This window comes from Lepidochelys kempii, chromosome 23, assembly GCF_965140265.1.
Source record: "Lepidochelys kempii isolate rLepKem1 chromosome 23, rLepKem1.hap2, whole genome shotgun sequence".
NCBI lineage: Eukaryota > Metazoa > Chordata > Testudines > Cheloniidae > Lepidochelys > Lepidochelys kempii.
In genome coordinates this window covers 7,230,563-7,255,769 of record NC_133278.1, presented here as the reverse complement: position 1 = coordinate 7,255,769, position 25,207 = coordinate 7,230,563, and the positions used below count along the sequence as shown (strand labels likewise).

Genomic DNA, 25,207 nt, shown 5'->3' with positions numbered 1-25,207 from the left:
GCTGGCTGGTGAAATTTAGTTATTGAAGCTGTTTCTGCAGGACTCAGTAGAGACTTTGTAGAGTCTGGATGGGAGGAGCGGCAGATGGAGGGGATGGGCAGGAAGGGAACCCATTTAGAAGTCTACTGACCATTTCCCAAATAAACCCACCTCCAGCCCAGTCCACCCAATGTAGCTCTCTCTACACCAGGATGGGAAGCAGGGAGCCACATGGGCAGAGCTGTGCAGGGACAGAGCCTGCTCCTTTCATCTGGCAGACTCCAGAGTCAACTGCCTTGGCAATTCTTACCAAATTTTTAAACTAAGGGCCCCTTTAATGCTGGAGTCAGAGCTGGAAGTACCAGAGATCAGTTGTTCAAGGGAAAACCCCATTTAGTGACGTTCTGTTCCAAAATGGACTCTGTAAATGGATCTTTCTACTTAGCTCTGCTCCATATGTGAACAGATAGCCTTCCCCATCAATGATTTTGGCTTTTCTTAGGGCTGCAGAGCCAATAGAGCAAAGACTTCAACCACAGCAGCCCTGCTTGCTTTGTTCCCATCAGCCACACCTGGGCAAGCTCATGGAGCTGCCCTGGGCCCCTTATTTGTTTGGCAGAACATTATAGCAATGAAATGTGAAAAGAGACCCTGGTATTACTCCAAGCCTGGGTCAGGTCTGCAGAGCCGGCAGATGGGGAGGAAGGAGGAAACAGTCTTTTTACTTGGAAGCCAAGCACACTCAACCCAGAACCAATCAGAAACATGGAATCCCAGTGCCACAGGGTCCTTGCAGAGCTATGTTAAGCAGATCCACGCTTGGAGAACCCGCTGCAGCACCCCATCATCACCAGTGTTGGACAGCCTGGAAAGTCAGGGGTCAGGTTACATTTACCAACCCTATGTCCTAAGGGATACCAACAGCAACAACACGGAATGCTCCCGAGCCCCCTGGTCTGCACTGATCACCCAGCACTCTATGCCCTGCTAGAAAGGAAGAGGTTGGGGGCTTCCGGAGCATTGCTCCCAAGCAGCACTCCATGGAAATGGCTTACATTGGGTTGAGCAGTGGTGGAGTGTACATGGGAATGTAGTCCAGGTGAGCTCGCACATCAAACCGGTCGATCATGTTGTTCGTATCGCCTTGCCAGGGCATCCTGCAGCAAGACAGCAACAGACAAACCAAAGTCATTTAGTACCTCAACTGGGACAAATGACAGACCTGCCAGAGACAAACTGCTATGAAGAAGAAGGCAGAGGTGCTGGGGCACTCCGTCTAGACCCAACGTAGTTCAGTCCCGTGACATCTGTGTACTGGCTCTGCTGCATGGTACACAATGGGACACGCTCTTAGCCAGAGCCAGCGTGTAGTGACAATCGGAGCATAGTAGGTATACCCAGGTATAAGCCTAACCGTGGGAAAGTGGATAAAACTTCATCAAATGTCACAATAATCTATAACAATAACGGTGCCAAACGGAGACAGAAAAACAAAATGAGTCTAAATAGAAAGGCCTCCTGATATAACTCAAGTATGTGAGATGGACATCATGCCCGGTAAACAAAAAAGCATGGGACCGGAAATCAATAACCCCAAACTGGTGTGTCAAAAACTAAGCCTAACTGATTAACAAAATAATGAAGGAGTCTGCTATTCCTTTCATCACTGTGTCTTGGGATCCTCAAAAGGAAAGATTTTAGGGGGGAAAAAAAAATCAACAAGAATGATGCTGGGTGACTAAAACAAGGAGGAGTGATGGCTGCTACCCCCACCATCTTCTGAAACACTGGTATCCACCATACCACCGCTAAGCCTTGGGCATTCTAATCCCAAGAGAAGTCCAGACCAAACCAGGCCAAAGAGAGGGACCCAGATGACAGCGCCACCTCCACCGGCTAAATCCTGAAAATTATCTGGGATATGAGATTGTTGTCCCGCACCTCCTTGTGCACCTTTGTCCTTCTCTGCCTTATTTCTTCTCTTTCCTATCCCTCTCCCATTGCCTTCTATTTAATAAGAGTCTGGTTTAGCAGGCGAAGACTGTATATTTTGTAAACACCGCTGTAAGCCTGTGATCAGACAGGCAACTAAAGGCTCAGCCCTAAACAGCCTGATGCTGGTACAAGTTTGCCAGGTCTTAAAGAGGCCTGTGTTTTTCTAGCAGTGTTTGTCTTGTCTTCTAGGAAACAGGAATAGACCTTAACAACAACAACTCCAGCCCATTTTTTCTCTTTTCCCCAAAAAGAACAATTATCTTTGATAACATCTAAGAGACTGTCACACAAGGGATTTTTCCCCTTCTAAAAATGGTCTCCAACTAAAGGGAAAGGGAACAAGGGATACTGTTGCAATAAAAGCCTTACTTAATACTTTACATTTCAAATGCTTCTACTCTTTCTACTTCTGCATCTTGTTAAGGAAAAGTTAGCACATGTGACTCCATTTTGGTTTGAGGCCCACCATTGTTTAAATGCCAGCACATCATACACCAGGAGGAGTAATCCTTAGATATTGAATCCCTGTGAAAATCCTCCTCCTCATCTTCAGCCTGCCTTGACTCCCAGTATCTGGTTTTTGTCAGTCTCTAACTCCCTGTCTTTTGGCCTTGATGTGAGGCCTCCCATCCTAATAATAAAAGTTACTAATGCATGGCTTTAGGACCATGCTGTGTAATTAACATACTGGTATAGCACGAGGAATGCACCAAGCAGGGATAGGTGGTAAATAAGACAAGGGTTTGTTTATTGGCTAACGTTTCCGATGCACGAGGGCAACATGCTTTGCTAAAAAGTATATAACCTTTGTATAATCTGCATTCAGGGTCCCCTCCTGGCTAGCAGGGGGGCACCACGCTCGAGCGTAATAAACTTAGTGTCTTTTGGGAACTCTGCAGTTGTGGACTTTGTTTCTGTGCCTCAGCCTAGATTCGAACTGTGCGTGACCTATCAGGTATAATTCGCAGCACTGGTGTGCGTGTCCTACCTGGTGTAATTCGTAGCACTTGTGTGCGTGTCCTACCAGGTGTAATTCGTAACAATCTATAACAAAAAGCTAGAGGGATTTTTAATTGTATGTTTGCCATGGCACTAAGCAGGCTGAGGTCTCTGTATACCAAACCCTGAACCTTGATTAACACTCTGCCCAGGTAACGTGACCACCTTTGACTCTTTGACCAATTTATTCCACCTAAATTAGTACAAGCAGCCACCTGTTACCCTGAGCCTTAGTGCCATCCCTTCGAGAGTCTTGTTCTTCACCTCAGCAGGGCGAAGTAGTCCAGCATAAAAACACTGGTGCACTTGGACTTTCATACTTTACTCACCACCCCAGTGGGGAGGAAGACAAGTGAACTTGTTTTGTGTAACGGGTATCTCCTCAGAGGTGCTGCCAAAAGAAATTCCTGGGGCTTGTGGGATCCTTTAAAATAAAGTGCAAGGGAGGGGCCTCTGCTCATTATTAACATTAGGAATTGTCCACATAGTGTGCTCTCTGCTGGAAAACACTAGTGAAAACTGAGCACTCAGGAGGGGAAGGAGGCAGAGCCAGACACCTCAGAACAGCTTGTTCCTGCGTATTTCACTCAGACTTGGCAGCTGGCGGAAAGATCCTTCATGCCCGTCCCTCCAATGAAGAGCAGAGAACGCAGCCAGTCCAGCTGACTGCCCACCCATCAATGAGTGCCCTGAAAGAGTGGGGAAGAGCCGACTGGTTGTTCCTGCTTCTCCTAAAGGTAAACACCAGGCAGAGCATGGTTTCAGAGGCACCTCTATCCAGCAAGATGCAGCACTTGCCCCACTCCTGGGGTGGGGAATGGGAGACATCTTTGAACTTGTCTCAGTTTGAAAAGAGGCCACCTTGCCTCAGGGAGGATAAAGAGTCAGAAGGAGCCATGAGGAGGGAGGGTCTGAGCCTGGACAGTCTCCCCTCAAACCACTGTCCCACAGTCAGCCTGTGCCCAAGAGAACAGTTCCCTGTGGTCTCCCACCCCTCAAAACAAACCTGCGGCAGGACCCCAGCTCCACAAACAGGTTTGGCTAAGGCCTTGCCTGCCTCATGTATAGGGCCCTACCAAATTCATGGTCCATTTTGGTCAATTTCTTGGTCATAGGATTTTAAAAATCATAATTTCCTTATTTCAGATATTTAAATCTGAAATTTCACGATGCTGTACTTGTAGGGGTCCTGACCCAAAAGTGGGGGTGTCGCAAGGCTATTGTAGGGGGGTTGTGTTATTGCCACCCTTACTTCTCTGCTGCTGCTGGTGGCACTGCCTTCAGAACTGGGCAGCCAGAGTGTGGCAGCTGCTGGCCAGCAGCCCAGCTCTGCAGGCCGCGCCACTGCCAGAAGCAGCACAGAAGTGAGAATGGTATGGTATTGCTATCCTTACCTCTGACCTGCTGCCCTCAGCCAGCAGCTGCCACTCTCCGGCCGCCCATGGCCACCCTTACTTCTGCGCTGCTGCTGGCGGTGCTGCCTTCACAGCTGGGTGCCTGGCCAGCAGCCGCTGCTTCTTTCCACCCAGCTCTGAAGGCAGCTCAGAAGTAAAGGTCGCGATATTGCCACCTCCGTAGAATAATCTTGCAACGCCCCCACCCCCCCATCACCTTTTGGGTCGGGACCCCCAGTTTGAGAAACGCTGGTCTCCCCTGTGAAATCTGTGTAATATAAGGTAAAAGTACACAAAAGACCAGATTTCACAGTCCGTGACGCGTTTTTCACAGCTGTGAATTTGGTAGGGCCCTACTCATGTACCTTGACTTATTACAGGGAGAACTAGCCATTTCCACAGTCTCCACTGTTCCTGGGGATTGGACCCAAGGTCCCTGTGCTGAGATGCTGATCATATTCCCCAAGGATGGGGTAGGGAGAGGGGGGAAGGTCACTCCCTAGGGTACAGAACTGTACTCACAAGATGGCATGCCCCTGCCAAGCCGACGTTGACCTTTGCATAGTCGAGCTGGCAGGTAGCATGCTCAAGGGACAGTCAGCCTGAAGTGCAGACAGCAAAGGAGCTTCAGGTACAACAGGCCCCAAGCCTCCCACCAATTCTGGGGGGTTTACAGTCACTTCTTCCCACCTTTTAAAGAGATTTCTACAGTGCTGTGTGAACATGAGGGGAAGAAACTGGCCACAGAAGGGACTCAGCATCGCTGACCATGCACAAAAGCAGACAAACAGGAACACTCCAGACCTTCCCCCTCTTCTCCTTCACTTGGTCACCTTACGGGATCCCACTAGCAGTACAACAGATACACCGAAGAGAGCAAGTTGATGGTGCCCCTTCGAGGGCCTTCCAGCCACAATCCCCAGCTGCTTCACTATGCTCCCTGCCTGTCAGTGCAGAGCTAGCAGGCAGGGCCCGCTCAAGCTACTCACATGTTGACAGGACTTTCAGCTGCAAGAGCAACGGCAGAATCCAAGTGGACCTTACACGCCCGGCCATGCACTTGGAGGAACTGAGCTGGGTCCTTTTTCTGGAAGAAGCACAAACAGCGAGATGTATAAGGCTGGCATTTTACAGGATCTGGTCAGTTTGAGCAAGGCACCAAGTTATGCAGACACTGAATGGCCGAGTCCAAAGCCTTTGTAAGGGGTTTAAGCATTCATTAAAGCTACAAGTGAAATCCCTTCAGAGCAGAGAGTCTGACAGTACCATGTGCAGGGGGGTGTTAAACACATCCTGGGGATCTCAGGCAGCAGCAGTTAAAGTGCCGAGCTACACTGAAAAGCAACAATAGAAGCAGCCCCTGCTTACTCGAATCTGCCTCATGTGCTTATCGGGGGCAAGCCTGATGCCTTTAGTGACAAAAATTTTCACTGCTCTTAGCCCTGCAGAGCCAGCACAGCTGAGACAGAAGGAGCTGGATTCGATTCCTTCGTATGTGTCAACCAGTTTGCTTCCTACGCTGCAAGCAGTTGCACTTGAGCACATCCAGGAAAGGCTAAGGGACTGCACAAGTGGTACAGCAGAGCCGGCTTGGCCTGCAGAACCTTTGTTACTGGTGCTGCTGTGCAACAAAAGAATCAAGGTTTGCTCACAGATCCCAGGTGAATTCTGGGATGCTGGCAGCTAGAAAAAAAAACATTTTACTTGTAAACCGAGCAGCCTTGATATGGCGTTAACCATGGCTCAGAGCAGGACTGCATTTTAGAGAGGGACACACCACAGGGAAGCAGGCCAAAGAGCTGATCCAAGAGTCAAGCTGCAGATCAGGCACTCCTGCATGTGGAGTGTTTCCTGTAATCCTGCTCTGTTCTTCCAGAAAGGAAATTGAACGTGCAAGAATTCAGTTCTACATAATGCCTCACAAGAGCACAGCAGGCCAACAAACCATGATAACCACACAGCCCGCCAGTCAGCATCACAACTCTGCATCCCTCTCCTTGGAGCAGCCCAGCATGCTGCTCTGCGGTCACAGCACCTCTGAGACAGTTCTGCCTGCTGAAACAGAGGTTGCTCAGGAAGTCAGACGTTGGTATGGGATTCAACATGTATCAATTCACTTAGGCAGAGGGGGACTGCAGCTCTCAGGCGAGGGCTGAGCTCCCAAAGCAATAGGAGTGGCTGCCACAAGGCCTCGTTCCATTGTAGCTTTGGAGGGAGGCACAATGAATATTGCACCTGCCCCAGCAGAGCATCAAGAGTCCAGGCCCACACTGTGCACAGGGAAAGCCGATACTTTCAGACACTTTAATTTTTCCCTGCGAGACATCATAATGTGGTTTGTAGCCACCTGACCTACAGCAAAACCCCACAGCACAGAGGTGTCTCTAGCCCGAGGCAAACAGACTTGGCACTAACCGTCCAGGCCTAACTATCATTAAAGGCAAAAACTTAAAGCAAGAGTAAAGTCACAGAAATGAGGAAGGGCCGAAGGTCCCAGCAGTAGCAGACACACACCTTGGACGCTTCCTGTGCGTGCTTTGCAACTGAACAGCAATATGTAAAGCTGCATAAAGCCAGACATGGGAACAGAAAACAACAGGAGCAGTACCCAACCCGACAGCAAAGGCCACAGACCGGGATGGCGGGGGCGGGGCCGGGACTGTGCAGGGGCACTCACTATTTTCTCATAGTATTCTCTCCGACGCTCAGCTCGTTTCTTGTAATCGACCATCATCCCACGGAGCTTGCGCTCATGTTTCCGGGCTTCGTGCCACATCCTGCTGTCTGCAAGCTGTCAAAGGGAAGGAACACAGAACTGAGTAAAAGCAACAACCTCTCAGCATTCCCAGAGACTGGGGTGCACTCTAGGATGTGTGCACACAGCCGAGGAGAGAAACGCAGACTCCACTCTGCACACAGACACCAACAAGCTCAGTGACTGAGAGTTACGGGTTAATCCAGGAACACACATTGTTGCAGAGAGCTGCAGCGGATGCCACAGCCATCACCAACAGCTACAATCAAACATTCCCCCAAGCCTCAGCCCCAGGGGACCAATCACACAATGCAGATGTTAAGGGCTTGTCTACACTTACACCGGTGCAGCTGTGCTGCTGAAGCACTTAGTGAAGACACTACCTACACCAATGGGAGAGCTTCTCCTGTTGGCGTAGCTACTCCACATCCCCAAGTGGTGGTAGCTACGTTGACAGGAGAAGCCCTCCCATCCACACAGTTCTGCCTACACCAGAAGGTTGGTCAGTAGAACTTCGTCACTCATGGGTGTGAATTTTCCACACTTCTGAGCAACATAGTTATACCAACATAAATTTGTAGTGTAGACTAGGCTAAGTATTTTAGGGTAGAAAAACATCACGCTGCTCTCCTCATTCCAGGACCAGGAGGCTGAAAGAGATCATAATCAAAAGGAAAAATCGGCTACATGGCACCCACCCTGAGAGACTCCAAGATCATAAAGTCTTAGGCAGAAGGGTACAGAGGAGAGCATCAGGCAAGGGCCATGAATAGGAGAGTCAGAGCATCCTGGACAAGTGGGCTGAACACAAGAATGGCCAGACTGGGTCAGACCAATGGTCCATCTAGCCCAGTATCCTGTCTTCCGAGAGTGGCCAATGCCAGAGTTTCAGAGGGAATGAACAGAACAGGCAATTATGTCGATCCATCCCTTGTCGTCCAGTCCCAGCTTCTGGCAATAACCGCAGCAAGGGGTCTATCTGGTCTCTACCTGAGGAGGTGGAAACCAGCCTCTTGGCTTTGAGACTGGCCAGTCAGGTTACTGTAGTAAGGTTACTACAGTCACAGAGCACCAATGACAATGCACTGAGATTAGAGAGACAGGCATGAAATAAAAGGAGAAAAACATCTTAGCACAGGGACAGCTATTCCAAAGGAAATACACCACAAGAGGGAGCGAGCGGGGCAGCAGGAACACCGACTCGGCCAGGATACCTCTCTGCCCCCCCCCCCCATCACCATGGCATCTGAGCATGTCAATCTTTCATGTACCTATACCCATGCCCCAGTAAGGCAGGGCAGGACTATTACCCCCATTTCACAGATGGGAACTGAGGCCCAGAGAGACTAAGTGACTTGCCCAGAACCACACAGGATGTTTGTGATGGGGCAGGAATTGACCCCAGGGTTCCCACAGCTCAGGCTGGTGCTGTAGCTACTGGGCCATCCTTCCTCTGAAGGCTGAGGGCAAGCCAGACAGGTGCTTGCATTGTGAGCATCCCAAAGACACCCTGCAGACGTGGGCTGCGCTTACATCAGTACAAGCCCTGAGAGCCCTGGGCTGGAGGCAAAGGACTGAAAAGCCCCATTAGCTCACCTCCAGTCCACTTTACACCACACTTTCAGGCCTTTCCCCGCCCACAAATTCCCCCCAGAACAGTTACCCAGCCCTTCCGCAGAGACACTCTGAGTGCCCAGCCGAGCGAGGGTGGGTGGGGGGTTAATCACAAGAGACACCTCAGAGAGGTCACAAGCTGGAGAAGGGCAATACTCACAGAACAGCAGCGTGGAGACCTGGGAGCAGCAGCTGCGTGCTCACTCAGCACAGCCCATGAGCCAAGGGAAAAGGAGCCTAAACAAAGAGAACACTGCAGGTCAGCAACCTGGGCAGGCACACCACAGGGCTACAACAAAGAGAGCGAAGGCCAGGGGTCTCTGAGTGTGGGGGGATGGGGGTCCCTCCCTCAAGGGGACACATGCTGTGTGCAGGAGCAGCTCTGTCCTCCGCACAGGTTCACTAGAATCACTTGACTGACCGCAGCACAGAACAGGAGGTGCGCTGCCCCCAATCTGGGGAGGCTGCAGAAATGGGCTAGGAGTTCTTCCAACTCTGCAGGGAAAGGTCTCTGCTATGAGCCCTGGCCCACACATTCACACTCAATATCACAGCCAAGACATGAGGAGAGTCAGGCTAGCCAGGAGCTCCACTGGCTGAGCAGTCTTTGCTGCTGCTTCTACCCCAAACTTACTCGGGAACCCCCCCAGGAGCCCAGCTCTGTCAGCTCCAAGTTTGCCATCTCTAGCCTGAGGGGTAAGGGCAGAAGGCTTTCCTCACTATTAATGGACCTACTGAAGGAATATTCCCGATCCAAGAGAGGCAGCGGCTACATCATGCCTTGTTGATCTTCTCTCTGAAAAAGCTGACAAGCTCCTGCATGGAAAGGGCATAGGATGGGCAGAAGTTAAAGCTGAGTAGCTTTCACCTAGACAGCAGCAGCACCCATCTCATCCTACACCGGGGGGCAGCGCCCAGGCACCAGCACCCCCATTCCCTGCCCCGCATGAGGGGGCAGCACCTACACACTGGCAACCCCCACTACCCTGCCCCACAGCACTCAGGGAGACAGTGCTTAGATATCAGCTCCCTGCATCCCCCACCACACTGGTGGGAGGGGGGCAGCAGGACGCATAGAGCTTAAGAGCAGAAGGGCCCACCAGATGATCTAGTCTGACCTCCTGTGTGTCACAGGCCACCCACACCACTCAGCACCCACACCACAAAACCCAACAACTGAAATTAAACCTAAATTAAACAACCTAAGCATTGCAGTCCACAGGAGACGAGACTATTACGTGCCACAGGCAGAGAACAGGAGGGACTAAGGGGCACCCACAATGGCAGGGAAATGATTCCGTGAGATATACCCAGATAATCCTGGCAAGTGACCAACACCCACACGCTGCAGAGGAAGATGAAAAAACCCCAAGGTTCCTGCTACTCTGACCCGGGAGAAAATTCCTCCTCCACCCCACATATGGCAGCCAGCAAGACCCCAAGCCTGTGAGCAAGAACCAGCCAGCCAAGCACTTGAGAGAGAGAGTGCTCAGTGTCACCTCACCAAATAGCCCCTCTCCACCTAGAGCCATGCTTGAGGCATCAAAGGAAGGAAGCCAAAAAAAAAAAAAAAAGCCCAGAATACTTTGAAGAAAACAAAATCCCTTCCTGACCCCAGCAGGCAGCTGGCTGAAGCCCTGATGCACAAACTTTTAGGAACATGACGCACAAATCAGAAGGGAGCACCAGGGCTGTTGAGCCCTAGTCTATCATAAGCAATCCCGTCATACAATCACACTCAAATTTCATAGAACAGTAGGACGGGAAGGGAGGACTAAATATTACCTAGACCAGTGGTTCTCAACCTGCGGCCCAATCAACACACAGCTGCGGCCCACATGACACTCAGGGCCATACAGGTAGTATTGGATGTGGCTCATATAACACATTATGGACTGCATATGTGGCCCATAATGGTAAATAGGTTGAGAATCACGGGCATAGACCACCCCAACAGCTGTTTGTCTAACCTGCTCTTAAAAATCTCCAATGATGGAGATTCCACAACATCCCTAAGCAATTTATTCCGGTGCTTAACCACACTGACAGGAAGTTTTTCCTAATGTCTTGCACGGGTTCTCACAACACATTTTTTGGTGGCCTCAGAGGGCATCCACTAACTCTTGCTGGTGGCTGCTTTGATAATTTTTCCTAAAATACTTAACTAACTTTAGGAAAAAACAAATAAATATGCACTTGTCCATGTCCAAATCATTGTAATTTATTTATGTAGGGTTTCTTTTTTTGTTTTTTTTACAGATTCAGTAATAACTACACTTGTCTCTATTTAGAGAGTAGAAAGCCAAATAGGGTGCTTTGCACGTTCTCGTATTTTTTTGTTGTTTCCTTTGCTTTTTTGGTTGTGGTGGGGTTTTTTTTTTTGTTTTTTTTTTTAAGACTTGCTACCTAGTAAGTCTGCTTGGTACCTTTGTTAATGTAGCTTTTCACAGCAGCACACTCGTTAGCTAGCTGGAAGACAGTGAAAAGTGACATTAACATACAAATATCACTTTTCACAACAGATGTACTCAGCCCAAGCCAGGGGACAAATTAAGCCTTGGATGGGGAGATGGGTAGGGAGGCAATGAGGGCCAGGGGTGATGGGGTGGATGGGTGAGGGGCCAGGGACAGCAGCAGGGGCCAGAGGTGATAAGGAGGGGATGAGCCCAAAGACCAGTGGCCAGGGGATGGAGCCTGCTGCTGTGCAGCCAAAGCCGAGAGCCCGAAGCCCCACGCTCAGAGCCAGTGGCCGGAGCCCGCTGCTGCTCAGCCAGAGCCTGCCGCCTGCCACACCAGTGCTGAAGCTGGAAGCCTGAGCCCCACCGGCCCTGGGAAGGTGGAGAACTCACACCGGCTGTCTGCTCATCCAGCGTTTGTGGCTCAAGAATGGGGTAAGCCCTCCCCCAAATCCCTGCCCAGGATGCTGTGGCCACAAAAGCCCCTGGCAGCTGCATGCAGCCATGGTGGCGGCATTTGAGAAACACTGATCTAGAGCCCTGTGGGGATACAAAATTTATATCTGTGGCTGCGGATATCCGTGGATATAAAGCAGATCTGTGGAACTGCAGGGCTCTACCAGTAACCTGCCGCGGTGACAGCAGCAGCGGGTTCGGCTGCCGCTCGCAGGAGCCAGTGCCCAGTACAGGCAGCTCCTCCATTTTGGCTGTACTGCCGCCCTACCCCACCACTGATCGCCCCATCCTCAGCCTGCCCCACACCAAGGCGGGGGGGGGGGGTCGGGGGACGTGTGCACGTATCCCGGTACCATTAGCCCCAGAGCCTGCCCGCCCCGGGGAGATGGGGGGGGGGGGAACGTGCCCAGCTCCCGTCAGTCCCCCAGCCCCGCCCCAGGGAGATGGGGGGGGGGGGAACGTGCCCAGCTCCCGTCACCCCCCCAGCCCCACCCCGGGAGATGGGGGGGGAACGTGCCCAGCTCCCGTCACCCCCCCCAGCCCCGCCCCGGGGAGATGGGGGGGGGAACGTGCCCAGCTCCCGTCACCCCCCCCAGCCCCGCCCCGGGGAGATGGGGGGGGGAACGTGCCCAGCTCCCGTCACCCCCCCCAGCCCCGCCCCGGGGAGATGGGGGGGGGAACGTGCCCAGCTCCCGTCACCCCCCCCAGCCCCGCCCCGGGGAGATGGGGGGGGGAACGTGCCCAGCTCCCGTCACCCCCCCCAGCCCCGCCCCGGGGAGATGGGGGGGGGAACGTGCCCAGCTCCCGTCACCCCACCCCCCAGCCCCGCCCCGGGGAGATGGGGGGGGAACGTGCCCAGCTCCCGTCACCCCAGCCCCGCCCCGGGGAGATGGGGGGGGAACGTGCCCAGCTCCCGTCACCCCACCCCCCAGCCCCGCCCCGGGGAGATGGGGGGGGAACGTGCCCAGCTCCCGTCACCCCACCCCCCAGCCCCGCCCCGGGGAGATGGGGGGGGAACGTGCCCAGCTCCCGTCACCCCACCCCCCAGCCCCGCCCCGGGGAGATGGGGGGGGAACGTGCCCAGCTCCCGTCACCCCACCCCCCAGCCCCGCCCCGGGGAGATGGGGGGGGAACGTGCCCAGCTCCCGTCACCCCACCCCCCAGCCCCGCCCCGGGGAGATGGGGGGGGAACGTGCCCAGCTCCCGTCACCCCCCCCCAGCCCCGCCCCGGGGAGATGGGGGGGGAACGTGCCCAGCTCCCGTCACCCCCCCCCAGCCCCGCCCCGGGGAGATGGGGGGGGAACGTGCCCAGCTCCCGTCACCCCCCCCCAGCCCCGCCCCGGGGAGATGGGGGGGGAACGTGCCCAGCTCCCGTCACCCCCCCCCAGCCCCGCCCCGGGGAGATGGGGGGGGAACGTGCCCAGCTCCCGTCACCCCCCCCAGCCCCGCCCCGGGGAGATGGGGGGGGAACGTGCCCAGCTCCCGTCACCCCAGCCCCGCCCCGGGGAGATGGGGGGGGAACGTGCCCAGCTCCCGTCACCCCAGCCCCGCCCCGGGGAGATGGGGGGGGAACGTGCCCAGCTCCCGTCACCCCCCCCCAGCCCCGCCCCGGGGAGATGGGGGGGGAACGTGCCCAGCTCCCGTCACCCCCCCCAGCCCCGCCCCGGGGAGATAGGGGGGGGAACGTGCCCAGCTCCCGTCACCCCACCCCCCAGCCCCGCCCCGGGGAGATAGGGGGGGAACGTGCCCAGGTCCCGTCACCCCCCCCAGCCCCGCCCCGGGGAGATGGGGGGGGAACGTGCCCAGCTCCCGTCACCCCCCCCAGCCCCGCCCCGGGGAGATGGGGGGGGAACGTGCCCAGCTCCCGTCACCCCACCCAAGTTTCCTACCTGCGGCGCCATCAACCACTCACCTGCGGAGGGGCGCGGCAAATTGACCCGGAACCGGAAAAGGGAGAGACTCGCCCCGTCGGCGGTTGGCTGGTGCCGATCACGTGGCTCAACCTCCTCAGCTAATGGCTGCCCCTTCCCCACTGGGGCCCGCCCTGCGGGGTGGGGCCGGGCTGGGATAAACTGGCGGGGGTGGGGGGTAGAGAGGCGCCTGCGCAGTCGCTCTAGGGGCCCTCGCGCGGGTGGGGCGTGGAGCGCGAAGCAGGAGCGCGGCGGGGGGCGGGGACTCGACTCGCTCCTGGCCGCCGGGTCCTTGGCGCGGCGCGTTCGGGGCTGCGGGCCAGTGAGTCGCTCTGGGCTCCGAGCGAGGGTCGGCTCCTGGATCCGTGGCTGGTGAAGAGGCAGGAAACCCAGGGTAGGAATAACTGGTCCATTTCCAGGCTGGAGAGAGGTAACTAGGGGTGCCTCCCCCGGTGGGGTGGGGGGGGTCTGTCTGTCCTGGCTCGGGGTGCCTCCCCCGGTGGGGTGGGGGGGGTCTGTCTGTCCTGGCTCGGGGTGCCTCCCCCGTGGGGTGGGGGGGGTCTGTCTGTCCTGGCTCGGGGTGCCTCCCCCCTTGGGGTGGGTGGGTGGGGGGGGGGTCTGTCCGTCCTGGCTCGGGGTGCCTCCCCCCTTGGGGGGGGTGGGTGGGGGGGGGGTCTGTCCGTCCTGGCTCGGGGTGCCTCCCCCCTTGGGGGGGGTGGGTGGGGGGGGGTGTCTGTCCGTCCTGGCTCGGGGTGCCTCCCCCCTTGGGGGGGGTGGGGGGGGGTGTCTGTCCGTCCTGGCTCGGGGTGCCTCCCCCCTTGGGGGGGGTGGGTGGGGGGGGGTGTCCGTCCTGGCTCGGGGTGCCTCCCCCCTTGGGGGGGGTGGGTGGGGGGGGGGTGTCTGTCCGTCCTGGCTCGGGGTGCTTCCCCCCTTGGGGGGGGTGGGTGTGTGGGGGGGTGTCTGTCCGTCCTGGCTCGGGGTGCCTCCCCCCGTGGGTGGGGGGGTGTCTGTCCGTCCTGGCTCGGGGTGCTTCCCCCCTTGGGGGGGGTGGGTGGGGGGGGTGTCTGTCCGTCCTGGCTCGGGGTGCCTCCCCCCGTGGGGGGGGGGGGTGGGTGGGGGGGTGTCTGTCCGTCCTGGCTCGGGGTGCCTCCCCGGGTGGGGGGGTGGGGGGGTGTCTGTCCGTCCTGGCTCGGGGTGCCTCCCCCCGTGGGGGGGTGGGGGGGTGTCTGTCCGTCCTGGCTCGGGGTGCCTCCTCCCCTGGGGGGGGGTTGGGGGGGGTCGGTCTGTCTGTCCTGGCAAGGGTGAGTGAGGTGGCAAAACTTGCAGATACTACAAAACTAGTCCAGACAGTGAAGTCCCAGGCAGAGTGCGAAGAGCTACATAAAGGGTCTCTCACAACTGGGTGACTGGGGAACAAAATGGCAGATGAAATTCAGTGTTGATCAAGGCAAAGTAAGGCACGTTGGAAAACATCATCCCAACTACATCTATGGGGTCTAAAGTGGCTGTTACCACTCTAGAAAGAGGTCTTGGAGTCATTGTGGATGGTTCTCTGCAAACATCTGCTCAAATGCGCACGGGCAGTCGAAAAAGGGAACAGAATGCTGGGAAACTTTAAGAAAGGGAGAGCTAATAAGACAGAAAATATCGTATTGCTGCTGTATAAATCTATGGTATGCCCATATCTTGAACACTGTGCACAGGTGTGGTTGCCCCATTTCAAAAAAGATATTGGAAAAGGTTCAGAAAAGGGCAACTAAAATGATTAGGGGTATGGAACAGCTTCTGTAGGAGGAGAGATTAATAAGACTGGGACTTTTCAGCTTGGAAAAGAGACAACTAAGGGGGATATGATCGAGATCTATAAAATCATGACTGGTGTGGAGAAAGTAAATAAGGAAGTGTTGTTTGTTCATAACACAAGAACTAGGGGTCACCAAATGAAATTAATAGGCAGCAAGCTTAAAACAAAAGGAAGTATTTCTTCACACAGCGCACAGTCAACCTGCGGAACTCTTTGCCAGAGGATGTTGTGAAGGTCAAGACTATAATAGGGTTCAAAAAAGAACTAGATAAAAGAACTATTAGCCAGGATGGGCAGGGACGGTGTCCCTAGCTTCTTTTTGCCAGAAGCTGGGACTCAGTGATGCGTGATGGATCACTTGATGATTACCTGTTCTGTTCATTCCCTCTGGGGCACCTGGCATAGGCTACTGTCAGAAAATCAGATATTGGGCTAGATGGACCTTTGAACTGACCCAGTATGGCCGTTCTTATAGACTAATCAGGGATTGAAAAGTTTCTAAAATAGAACATCTCACAACAGTCAGTCTGGTGCATGAGTGGCGGTATTTGGTGTGACAAATGTGGGAATTTTGGTAATATTTTTATGATACCTATGTGTGTCTCACTTTCCCCTTGGGCTTTACACTGTCTTGCACTGAGTGTAAAGAGAAGGGGTGAGGTGTTGATTCAGCAGCCTGGTTGGAAACCAGAGTAAATGTCTACATGGGTGAGTGAAAGAGACAATGGAAACCCCAATGGCCAGGACATTTCCACCTAGCAAGTGTCCAGCTGGCAAGAAGAAGGAGATTTCCACCCACCTCTCTGCAGGGAAGCCAAGCAAGGGCTCCAAGCAGGAGAACAAAGGGGAAAAGTGGTCGGTGGCCATGTTAAAAGCTGAACTCATAGATACCTACAGCACACACACATGGAACCAAACACACAGGGACAGAGATGGGGTCAAAATGGATCTTACAGCAGCTTGGTGGGGTAGAGACCTGATGTTGGCCAGGCTGAACTCTGTCCTGTCCTTTGCTTCTCTAAGGACTGTCAGATTCTGTAGGCCAGGTGACTAATAGATTACCTTCTTTTGAAAAGGCTGTCTGGTGCCATTGTAAATGCTTACTGGGAGCATTGCGTCCTGAAGGGACACCGTACAAGCCTCCCACAAAAGTCTGGACTTGCAGCAGGGAACCACCGGGATCCCTGGTACCCAAAGGCCCAGTTTCAGTTATGGAGTCCATGGGCCTACCCCTGTGGAAGTGTGTGGATGCTGGGGGCCCAACACACTAAAAGGGTCACTCCACAGAACTGATTACTGGTTGGGGCTTAGACCAGACCCTGTGGATCTGTGATGTAGGGCACTACATTGCTTTCTTCCAGTCCTTCATGCCATTGCAGAGACCTTCAATGCACTGGAAATGGATCAGAATGTGAAGGGATGTTGACTTAGTCTTCATCAACATCACTTGTTATGTGAGGATTTTTTTCCTGGTCAGGAAAAGGGTCATTCCCAAGGCTGGTGTTTGTAAAATTGAGGTTCTGTTATCCTTTACAGGAAGTGGGGTTCTTCGAGATGTAAGCACAGTCAGGATGAGCTCTACCCTGACATCTGGTGGTGAGCTGTGGCAGGTTGTGGAGAACTTCTTCAGGGGCTGATCTCATTTGCATAGGCACACCCACCCCTCCTAGATGGTCACTTTGGCTGCTGTAGGAGCCTGTTTCTCTGTTGTTGGGACAGGAAGAATAAACTGTTATCCTAATTATGTGAATCAAGGACAGTGGAACTGTACTTGGCCTTTTGTTATGATGGAGGGACTCGTCATCACCGAAGCAGCACTTGCTAAGCAAGGGTCATGGGTTCCAAAACCCAATGAATTGAGAGAGGTTGGGAATAGGCATTTGTACTTTGTGGTATGGGTTCTTTTTAAGGGCCCTAAATGCCAGCTGTATCTTTTCTACTATGTAATAGCAGAGCTAATTTTGATTTTAGTTAGGAGCCTGGTTACAGATTACAGAGCTGAATTTGTTTTGGGTCAATGGTGCACCAGTACTGGGGTTCCCTTACTATGAGCTGAAATCACTGAGTACTGTGCTAAAAATAGTAAGGGGCCTGAAGATATATTGGTGAGTGACTTGCAGGATGACTACGGGGGAGGAGCAGCTGGTGGACGGCTCACAGGATGGCTACCGGGGAGGAGCAGCTGGCAGAGAGGAGTGCAGAGAGGTGGGGGAGCAGCTGGGGAGAGGAGTGTGGAGCATGTAAGGTACCCTTTTGCTTCTTCCCCGACCCCGTTTCCACACAGGTGGTGGTGGGGTTAAAACTCTGTAGATGAACTTTTGAATTCTGGACTCACCAAGGACAGACTTTTGGGTTGCTGGACTCAAGAACCAAAGGGAAAGGACATGGCCCAATTTGCTTGGGGTGGGTTTTTGCTCATTGTTTGTGTTATGAATCCTGTTGGTGCTGTTTCCCTAACATAATGCCACATTGTTTCTCTCTGTTATTAAAAGACTTTTGTTACACTCAGACTCTGCTTGTGAGAGGGGAAGTATTCTCTCTTAGAGGCGCCAGGGGGGTGGTATATATTTGTCCCAGGTCACTGGGTGGGGGCTCAAGCCGGTTTTGCATTCCATTATTGGAATGGAACCCCTAGATACTGAACCCGGCCCTTGTTGCTGCCAACTCTGATGGGCAGAAGAGATACATAGATATTTTGTTCAGTTGGATCCATTATAGTGCATATGCATCTCACGTGCGTGAGACTGGAATCTTTTGACCAGAAGTATCCATTGGGTCCATGCCTGGGCCCTGCATGTCCATTTGTCCCTCATACTAGAGCATACAGGACAAAGAGTCTCTACCACCTCAGCCTTCAGGATGCTTGTTTCACACAGTGATTCATTCTGCCAACAGAAAATATCTCCAGTTTCCAGTGGGACGCAATACCTGATACTGGTTACGATCGTCTAGCCTGTTTACACCCCAGGAGTGTTCACAAAATGCCTGGTAGTAGGAGAGGCCACCTGAAATACCATGCTGGAAGGGACCACAGTACAGATCCTGACAGACACCACCCCTGCAATGTATAATATCAACAGGCGGGGGGGCTCTGTGAGGAGGGAATCAAACTATGGAAACAGAGCCATCTGCACAGGAAAACTTCCATGGCCCTTCACCAACCAGGAGCAAAGAACAATCTGGTGGATTACCTCAATGACAGTACTCAGCCAGCCACCAATAGTCTCTCAAGCCTGTGATCCACAGAGGGGGTTTCCCTGTGGTAGACCTGTTTGCCACTAACAAGAACAGCAAATGCCCTCTCTTCTGCCCCAGAACAGGTACCAGCCCAGGCTCCCTCCAGAATGCTTCCCCCATATCCCAGTCTCAAGGCCTCCTTTATGCCTTTCCTCCCATTCCTCTGATATCCAGGGTCATAAAAAAGATCAAGCAGGATGTGACCACAGTAATACTTGTAGCATCAGTGATGCCTCACAGACCTATTGCACTGTCCGCAACACTCCAGTCTACCAGATGTCTTCTCTCAGAGAAGAGGAAAATTCTCCTTCCAAACCCAACCTCTTCACAGCTCGTGGCTTGAAAATGGGCTGGCTGTGCACTACAGCCAGGGACTGCTTTAGAGAAGACCAATAAATCCTTATAGAGAGGAGGAAGCACACGATCAGTCTATGGATCAGAGTAATGAGAGAGACTTTCTATCTGAGCTTCCTTCACAATACATCAGCCCATTAGATGCCAAGATTTTGGACTACATCCTTCACCTCAAGCTATTGAGCCTCACCATTAGCCATGCTCCAGTGCAAGTCTGTATGGTATTCTCCTGTCCGGCTGTTTCAAACATGCTAAAAGGACTGGTCCACACCTAACCCTGGTCCATGATCCCCTCTTTCCTGGACCCTTAATGTGGTAAACTGGAGCCTGGCAGGCACCTCCTTTGACCCTTATCCAGGTACCATCTCACTCTCCAAACCACCTTCATGGTGGCTGTCACCCCAGCTATTAGTGCTTGGCTCTCGCAAAGCCTCCTAGCAGCTCCATTACACTGTCCTCCACAGGGAGAAGATGGGGCTGAGGCCCCACCCTATGCACCTCATCGAGGTGGTGTCTGAGTTTTCATTTAAACCAAACCATCAACCCCACCATTTTCTTCCCCAAACTGCACTTGAACCTGGGAGAATCCAAGCTCCTCATTTCAAGTAATCAAGGAGGGCTCTAGGCAGTATGGAGCCATTCAGGAAATCACCTAGTTTATTTTGTTGGCATTGGGGAAGATCGGGCCAGATTAACACATAGACAAAGTAGGCATGTACCTGGGACCCAGGCAGGTAGGGGCTGTGAGGGTGTGGAGCGGAGGGCCCAACAAACAGCTATACAGGATGCTGCTTGTGACTGGTCTGGCTTTCCTGTGGATCCACTGGGACCAGCTGCTCGGTTCATCCTGCTGCTGCTCGGGGTGAGGCTCACCATGACAGAGGGGTGGCTGGGCCAAACCTGAGTGAGTGGCACCGTGACCTGGCCAATGGGGTTGTAGCACCCCTCAGGTTTGGCCAGGCTATGCCTCCATCATGGTGAGCAGCGACCAGAGCAGTGAGATGAAGAGCCGGGCCCAGCAGAGCCACAGCAAGGCGAGTTTGGCTGCAGAGTGTGTCCTGTACAGCTGTTTGTTGGTGTTCATATTAGAAAGCAGGGGCCCAGACGTGTGCATTTGTCTAGGGCCCAGCAGTGGGTTAATTCGGCCACCTCTTCTCAGAGCTCACTCCATCGGTTACAATCTGTAACCAGCTAGCAGATGTGCCCCGGGCCTCAGGCAGCAGGGCCCTCTCAACTAGAGCCCAGGCAACCTCCTCCGAAGTATTCCTCTCAGAGATCTCCAGGGCAGCCAGACAGAGCGCAGCCCACACCTTCACCATGCATTACACTGGGGGTTTTATTACTAGTTGTGATACCAGACTTGGTAGAGCAACTCTGCAATCCTTATTTTGTCAAGCTCTAGCTAGGACTCCTCACACCCTCCTCTGGTTAGTCGGGGAGCTACTAGCTAGTCTCTGGAGTGGGCTCCACATGGACAGGGACTCCAATACAGAGCAAGTACTTACAGTACAGTAACTGTGCTTCTAGGTGCTTTGTCAGGGGGAAGCCCACAACTCACTCCTTTCTGCCTGGACTAGGCTTGATATCCAAAAGGTTTCCTCCTGGTAGCAAGCATCCAGATACCCAGGGATCATGGAGTGGCCCTAGAGACCTCTGGAAGGAGCCAGAGGATGGACTGCTCCAGCAGGCAGAGCGTTAGCCACTACTGAGACCTACCAGCCACTTGGGTGAAAGGGCAGCCTGGTGCTACATGTCACTGCCACAGCCGGAAAGGGAAGTGAGAGGTGGGCAGAGCCACTCTGCCCATGGGTGGAGGGTAGGAGCGCACACTGGGGGCCAGTGCTGCCCTAGTAGATGCTGGTCAAAGCTGAGATGACAGCTGGAGAGGCCATGGGGCCCCCAGATGGCACCTGAGCAGTGAGGCAGCAGCCAGAGAGATGTTGAGAAGTGGGGGTGGTCACAGGCTCCCTACAGGCCTGTCCTGGAAGGTAGCTGTGGGCACGGGTTTCCCCAGGACATGGGGAGCAGGCCCTCTAATGGCTCTGAGTGGGGAGAGCCACCTCGAATTCTCTTTGGGTTAACAGTACGAGACTTCGCTCCTAGCGAGCAGAATGATGCACCCAGTTAGCAATGAGGCAACTTCTAGCAGCCGGCGGAGAAGTGCTCTAGGAGGAGCAGCAGCACAAATCTCTCTACGTGAGCTAGCTGCTACGGGGGCACAGAGCCCGTGTTAGCCTGGGCTACACGGGGGTCTCTGGGCACTTCACCTGCTGACTTAGCACCTGGTGCTGCCAGCCTCTCAGCACTCACAGGCTGAGCGGCGTCAGGCCTCATTGCTCTGCGAGGGGCGCTCTGCCCTCTGTGTCAGTATTTTACCAGTGCTCCTTGGGTGGATAATGTGTGAGATAAGTAATATTAATGCCCCGAGCCTGGGTAATTATGTTCAGTCTCCTTATATTCCCCCCACCCCACAGCTAAACCATGTCCCGCCCTCAGTGGTGGTATGCTGTTGCTATAAGATGTTTGCTGCATTGCACCCTAGAGCTGGGTGCACTGTAGTGACAGCAATGGGCTCCCCTGTCTAGAGGTGATATATGGGCTCGTAAATTGGTTCAGGATGAGGCAGTAGAGAAGTATTGTTTTTTATTACCATCTGTCACAACACACCTGGGTGGTGGGTGAGCAGCATCACCCTCATTTTACAACTTGGGAAACAGACACAGAGAGGTGAGTGACCTACCCAGGGCCACAGAGTGAGTCAGTAGTAGAGCTGGGGACAGACCCTAGGTGTCCTGGCTCCCAGTTCCCCAGCGGCTCCGTTCCAGCTGGCATCTCAGCACGGCCAGCTGTGAGGCTGTGTTCTAGTCCCACCCTCCTCAGGTCAGCAGGTGCAGGGACTGCTGCGGACGGGGCATCCAGCCTGCACAAGGCATGGCCTTCAGGAAGATCTTCAAACTGTCCCCTTATTAATAGCAAAGCCAGTGGCCCAGCTGTCCTCACTCTGGCCAGGGGAGCCTGGCCATTGGCTACAACGGGAGCAGGAGCAGACCTTAAATTTCTTCCACCCTGACTGGCCAGGATTTGGGGGCCAGACAGTGTCCGTGTGCCTCCCCCCCCCGACCTTTGCCATGAGGTGGCCTCATTTATGGCAGGGAAGTGCTGGCTACAACTAACCCCTATAAATATAGTGCAAAGCGTGAACCCCTGCAGCAGCCTATGCAGTCAAACCTGGGCACAGTGCCCACGCAGAGCCCCTCTGGCCAGGTCCTGCCCCAGCAAGCCAGCACCTCAGCTCCTGGAGGGAGTTCAGCAAGGGGAACTGCAGAGTGAATATGCTGACAGTGAGGAGGCTGCTCGGAGGTGGAATTGGACAGGCTGGGATGTGGAACTCCAGTTGCAGATGGAGCATTCCCAGGCAGCCACACTCCTCAGGGCCCACACTCTTAGGGGAGGGCGGTGCTGTCATTCTCTCTCCATGCCCCTTGGTCTCAGCTGGTCTCCTGGAGGTAGGCCCTGCAGTGACAAGCAGTCTCCTTTGTGCTCGCTGCCGGGAGGCCCGGGAAGCTCTGCCAACAAGCCAAGTGCCCCAGTCCTTCCATCTCCAGGCCCTGCCCAGCTAGAGCAAGGGGCTCCCTGCCGGGACAGATCTGAAACAAGGCTCGACTGCTCCTCACATGTCTCCCAACCTCATGCCCAGCTATGCCCGCTCATAGGCCTCCTTGTACTGACTGGGGAACATGTTACTTCCAACCAGACTGGCCGTACCCTCAATGTCCCCCGCAGAGTTCTCCCCAGGTGCCAGGAACGGGGCAGGGCTGCTCTGCGCAGGGCTGTAGGCGTCCAACAGGAACTCTGGGCCAAGGCAGCCTGGCAGCTCCATGGGAGAGCAGGCGGCGGGCAGCATGTCCCTCGGGTTCAGGCAGCTGTAGGTGGTGTAGTCCTGGCCCAGGCAGAAATCGAAGGGCTCAGGCACCGTGATGTGCTCCAGGCTGGGGTGGAGGGCAAAGCCTTCCTCTGCAATCAGAACAGGAATGGCTCAGTCAGCTAGCGAGCCCTGTTCCCCCAGGAATGCAGCATGGTGCCCAGGCTGCCTTGGGGACAACAGGGAAGAGCGACAGGCATCCTCCTGGGAGGCCGGGTTGCCATGCAGGGGGTAGGCAGTGGGGGTATGGCCAGACAGGCTCCCCACAAGGGAAACAGCCTGTACCTTGCCAGCATGTCTAGCCACCAGTCTGGACTGGAGCGAGTCAATACCTGGGGTTGGGCCAAGGCAGGGACATGATGGGTGTGACACTCTATATCTTGGGGCAATACCCTGTAACCTTCATATTAATCATTTTGTATATAATTGTGATCATATAAAGCAGGTATTGTGAGGTATCATGGGAAAGGTTATGACCTGCTGTTCCATCTAAATGTGTGTATCATTAATGCATATAAAACTATAAGAATTGTCTTGTATGGTTTTCACTAAAATATGCTATGGGTTTGGGAAGCATCCAGATACTAGCTCTCCAGAGACAATGACAAAGGAGATAACCAACACCCAAGTGGGTTCTGAACGGACATCACCAGCCATTGTCCAGCAAGGGAGCTACAATGCAATGACTCACTTACACAAGGCCACACTAGGGGAATTGCTCAACCTTGCCTGGTGACTCACCTGCCATGCAGTCATCACTTGTGTCCTCCAAGTACATGGATTAACAATATAAAATAGAACACAGTGGTACCATGCTTGGTCTTTCTCCTCCCCCCACCTATGCTGCAAGCAACAAGGACTCTCAGAAGATTGAAGACTCCAACAGAGGAGACTGGCCCAGGCTTCAAGGGTGAAACCTGTGTACTATGAACTGCAATATCCAGTGGGGTGAGAAAAACTGCTTAATCTAGATGTTGCCCAGACTAATAGGGTTGAGAGTTTAGACTGTGTGCTTACATTTTATTTTGGTAACTAACTCTGACTTTTTGCCTATCACTTAAAATCTATCTTTTGTAGTCAATAAACTTGTTTCATTCTTTATCTTTACTAGTGTATTTGCCTGAAGTGTTTGGTAAATCTGCTCAGATTTATAGAGGCTGGTGTATATCCACTTTCCATTGCTGAAGAGGTGAACCAATTAATTTACTTATATTGCTCAAGAAAGCATCTTGAGCAGTGCAAGATGGTATATTCTGGGAGCTGGGGGGATTGGGCTGGTGCCCTTCTCTGTGTGATTCATGAGTGGCTCTGGGACCATTCATGCAATCAAGCTGGGTGTGGGGGCTCCACATGCGGTTGTGCTGAGTGATCACATTGCCTGGAGGGGTTTGCTGCTTGTCACTAGCAAAGCATTGTGAGAGACAACCCAGGCTGGAGAGTTAAGAGGCCACGGCGGTCCCACAGTCCCAGGCTGCACCCCAGGGATCCCGTCACAGTGGGGAGTGACCCCAGCGATGAGTGCAGTCACTGGAGGGCTCCTGGGGACGTACCTGGCCAGCTGGGTTGCAGTGCTGCAGACCTGGGGAAGCAGAGGGCAATGCCTTGGGGGCTCTAGCAGGGGGGGCCCAGCTCAGGACACCTTTGGGCTAATTCTCAGGGGGCCAGAGCACCCCAGCTCACATTGGTTCCACTAGGAGTTCGGAGCTGAGACCCTGACATCGTTGCCACCCATGAAAAGGGGCTCCGCAGAACCCCACTGCCCCCTAAGTGTGGGAATCATTGTGCCCCCAGGTCCCCACATGGGGGATCAGTGTGTCCCCCTCAGGCTTCCCCCTATCTTCCCCCATGGGGAGGAGGTCATTATGCCAACCCCAGATGCCCCAACCTGCCCCTGCCATGTGAAAGGGGTCACTGTGATCCCTGGATGCCCCCACCTTCCTCCTGCCCAGTGTGGAGGGGGTCATAGCACCCCCTGGGCCCCATCTGCTCCCCTCCCATGTGTAGGAAGGGAACACTGCACCCCCCCTAGACAAATACACCATATGGGGGGGGTCCCTGCTCAGAGGCACCAGCCAGCCTTGTGCCCATCCACATCCTGACACAAGACAACTGACCTGCTGTCTGGGGCGTGATGAAATGGTCCATGTAGCCTGGCTTCTTCTTCCTCTTCTTGGCTTCAATCCCATGAGGGTCTAAGGGACAAGAAGAGAAGGCACTTCACAGTGCCCTAGCACGGGCACAACCTAGCCCCACAATGGGCACCCGAAGGAGCCAAAAGCCACCTATGACTGCAGCAGCAAGCCTGATGGGAGCAGCCCCTGCAAGATTCCCC

The 25,207-nt window shown here is 54.1% G+C and overlaps 2 protein-coding genes and 1 long non-coding RNA gene across 17 annotated transcripts in view; 1 reads left to right on the top strand and 2 right to left on the bottom strand.

Moving 5' to 3' along the window:
* Window positions 1-13,601, bottom strand: part of CLASRP (CLK4 associating serine/arginine rich protein) — a 42,068-nt gene extending 28,467 nt beyond the window's left edge. Inside the window, exons 1-7 of one of the 9 annotated variants that reach the window (XM_073322209.1) lie at window positions 13,538-13,556; window positions 11,163-11,205; window positions 9,472-9,552; window positions 8,897-8,973; window positions 7,045-7,158; window positions 5,357-5,454; window positions 1,035-1,136 (exon numbers count right to left, since the gene is read on the bottom strand). In XM_073322209.1, coding sequence (XP_073178310.1) covers window positions 1,035-1,136; window positions 5,357-5,454; window positions 7,045-7,143 — 299 coding nt within the window. In that variant the 5' untranslated portion in view covers window positions 7,144-7,158; window positions 8,897-8,973; window positions 9,472-9,552; window positions 11,163-11,205; window positions 13,538-13,556. Of the gene's footprint in view, window positions 1-1,034; window positions 1,137-5,356; window positions 5,455-7,044; window positions 7,159-8,896; window positions 8,974-9,471; window positions 9,553-11,162; window positions 11,437-13,537 lie in introns of those variants that run through there. The other 8 variants (XM_073322212.1, XM_073322211.1, XM_073322210.1 and 5 more) reach the window with 8 other exon arrangements.
* A 193-nt stretch (window positions 13,602-13,794) lies between these two features.
* On the top strand, window positions 13,795-23,976 carry LOC140902322 (uncharacterized). Of its 2 annotated transcripts, none has more exons than XR_012156053.1 (2): window positions 13,795-13,988; window positions 18,258-23,976. It is a non-coding gene; the product is annotated as an uncharacterized lncRNA (long non-coding RNA). The 2 variants fall into 2 exon arrangements; XR_012156054.1 differs by having other exon boundaries at window positions 16,899-23,976.
* RELB (RELB proto-oncogene, NF-kB subunit) overlaps window positions 21,580-25,207 on the bottom strand; it is a 20,950-nt gene continuing 17,322 nt past the window's right edge. For all 6 annotated transcript variants that reach the window (XM_073322286.1, XM_073322287.1, XM_073322284.1 and 3 more), the window contains 2 exons: window positions 24,990-25,067; window positions 21,580-22,967 (listed from right to left, as the gene is read on the bottom strand). In XM_073322286.1, the coding sequence (XP_073178387.1) occupies window positions 22,651-22,967; window positions 24,990-25,067 (395 nt within the window). In that variant the 3' untranslated portion in view covers window positions 21,580-22,650. The remainder of the gene's footprint in view (window positions 22,968-24,989; window positions 25,068-25,207) is intronic.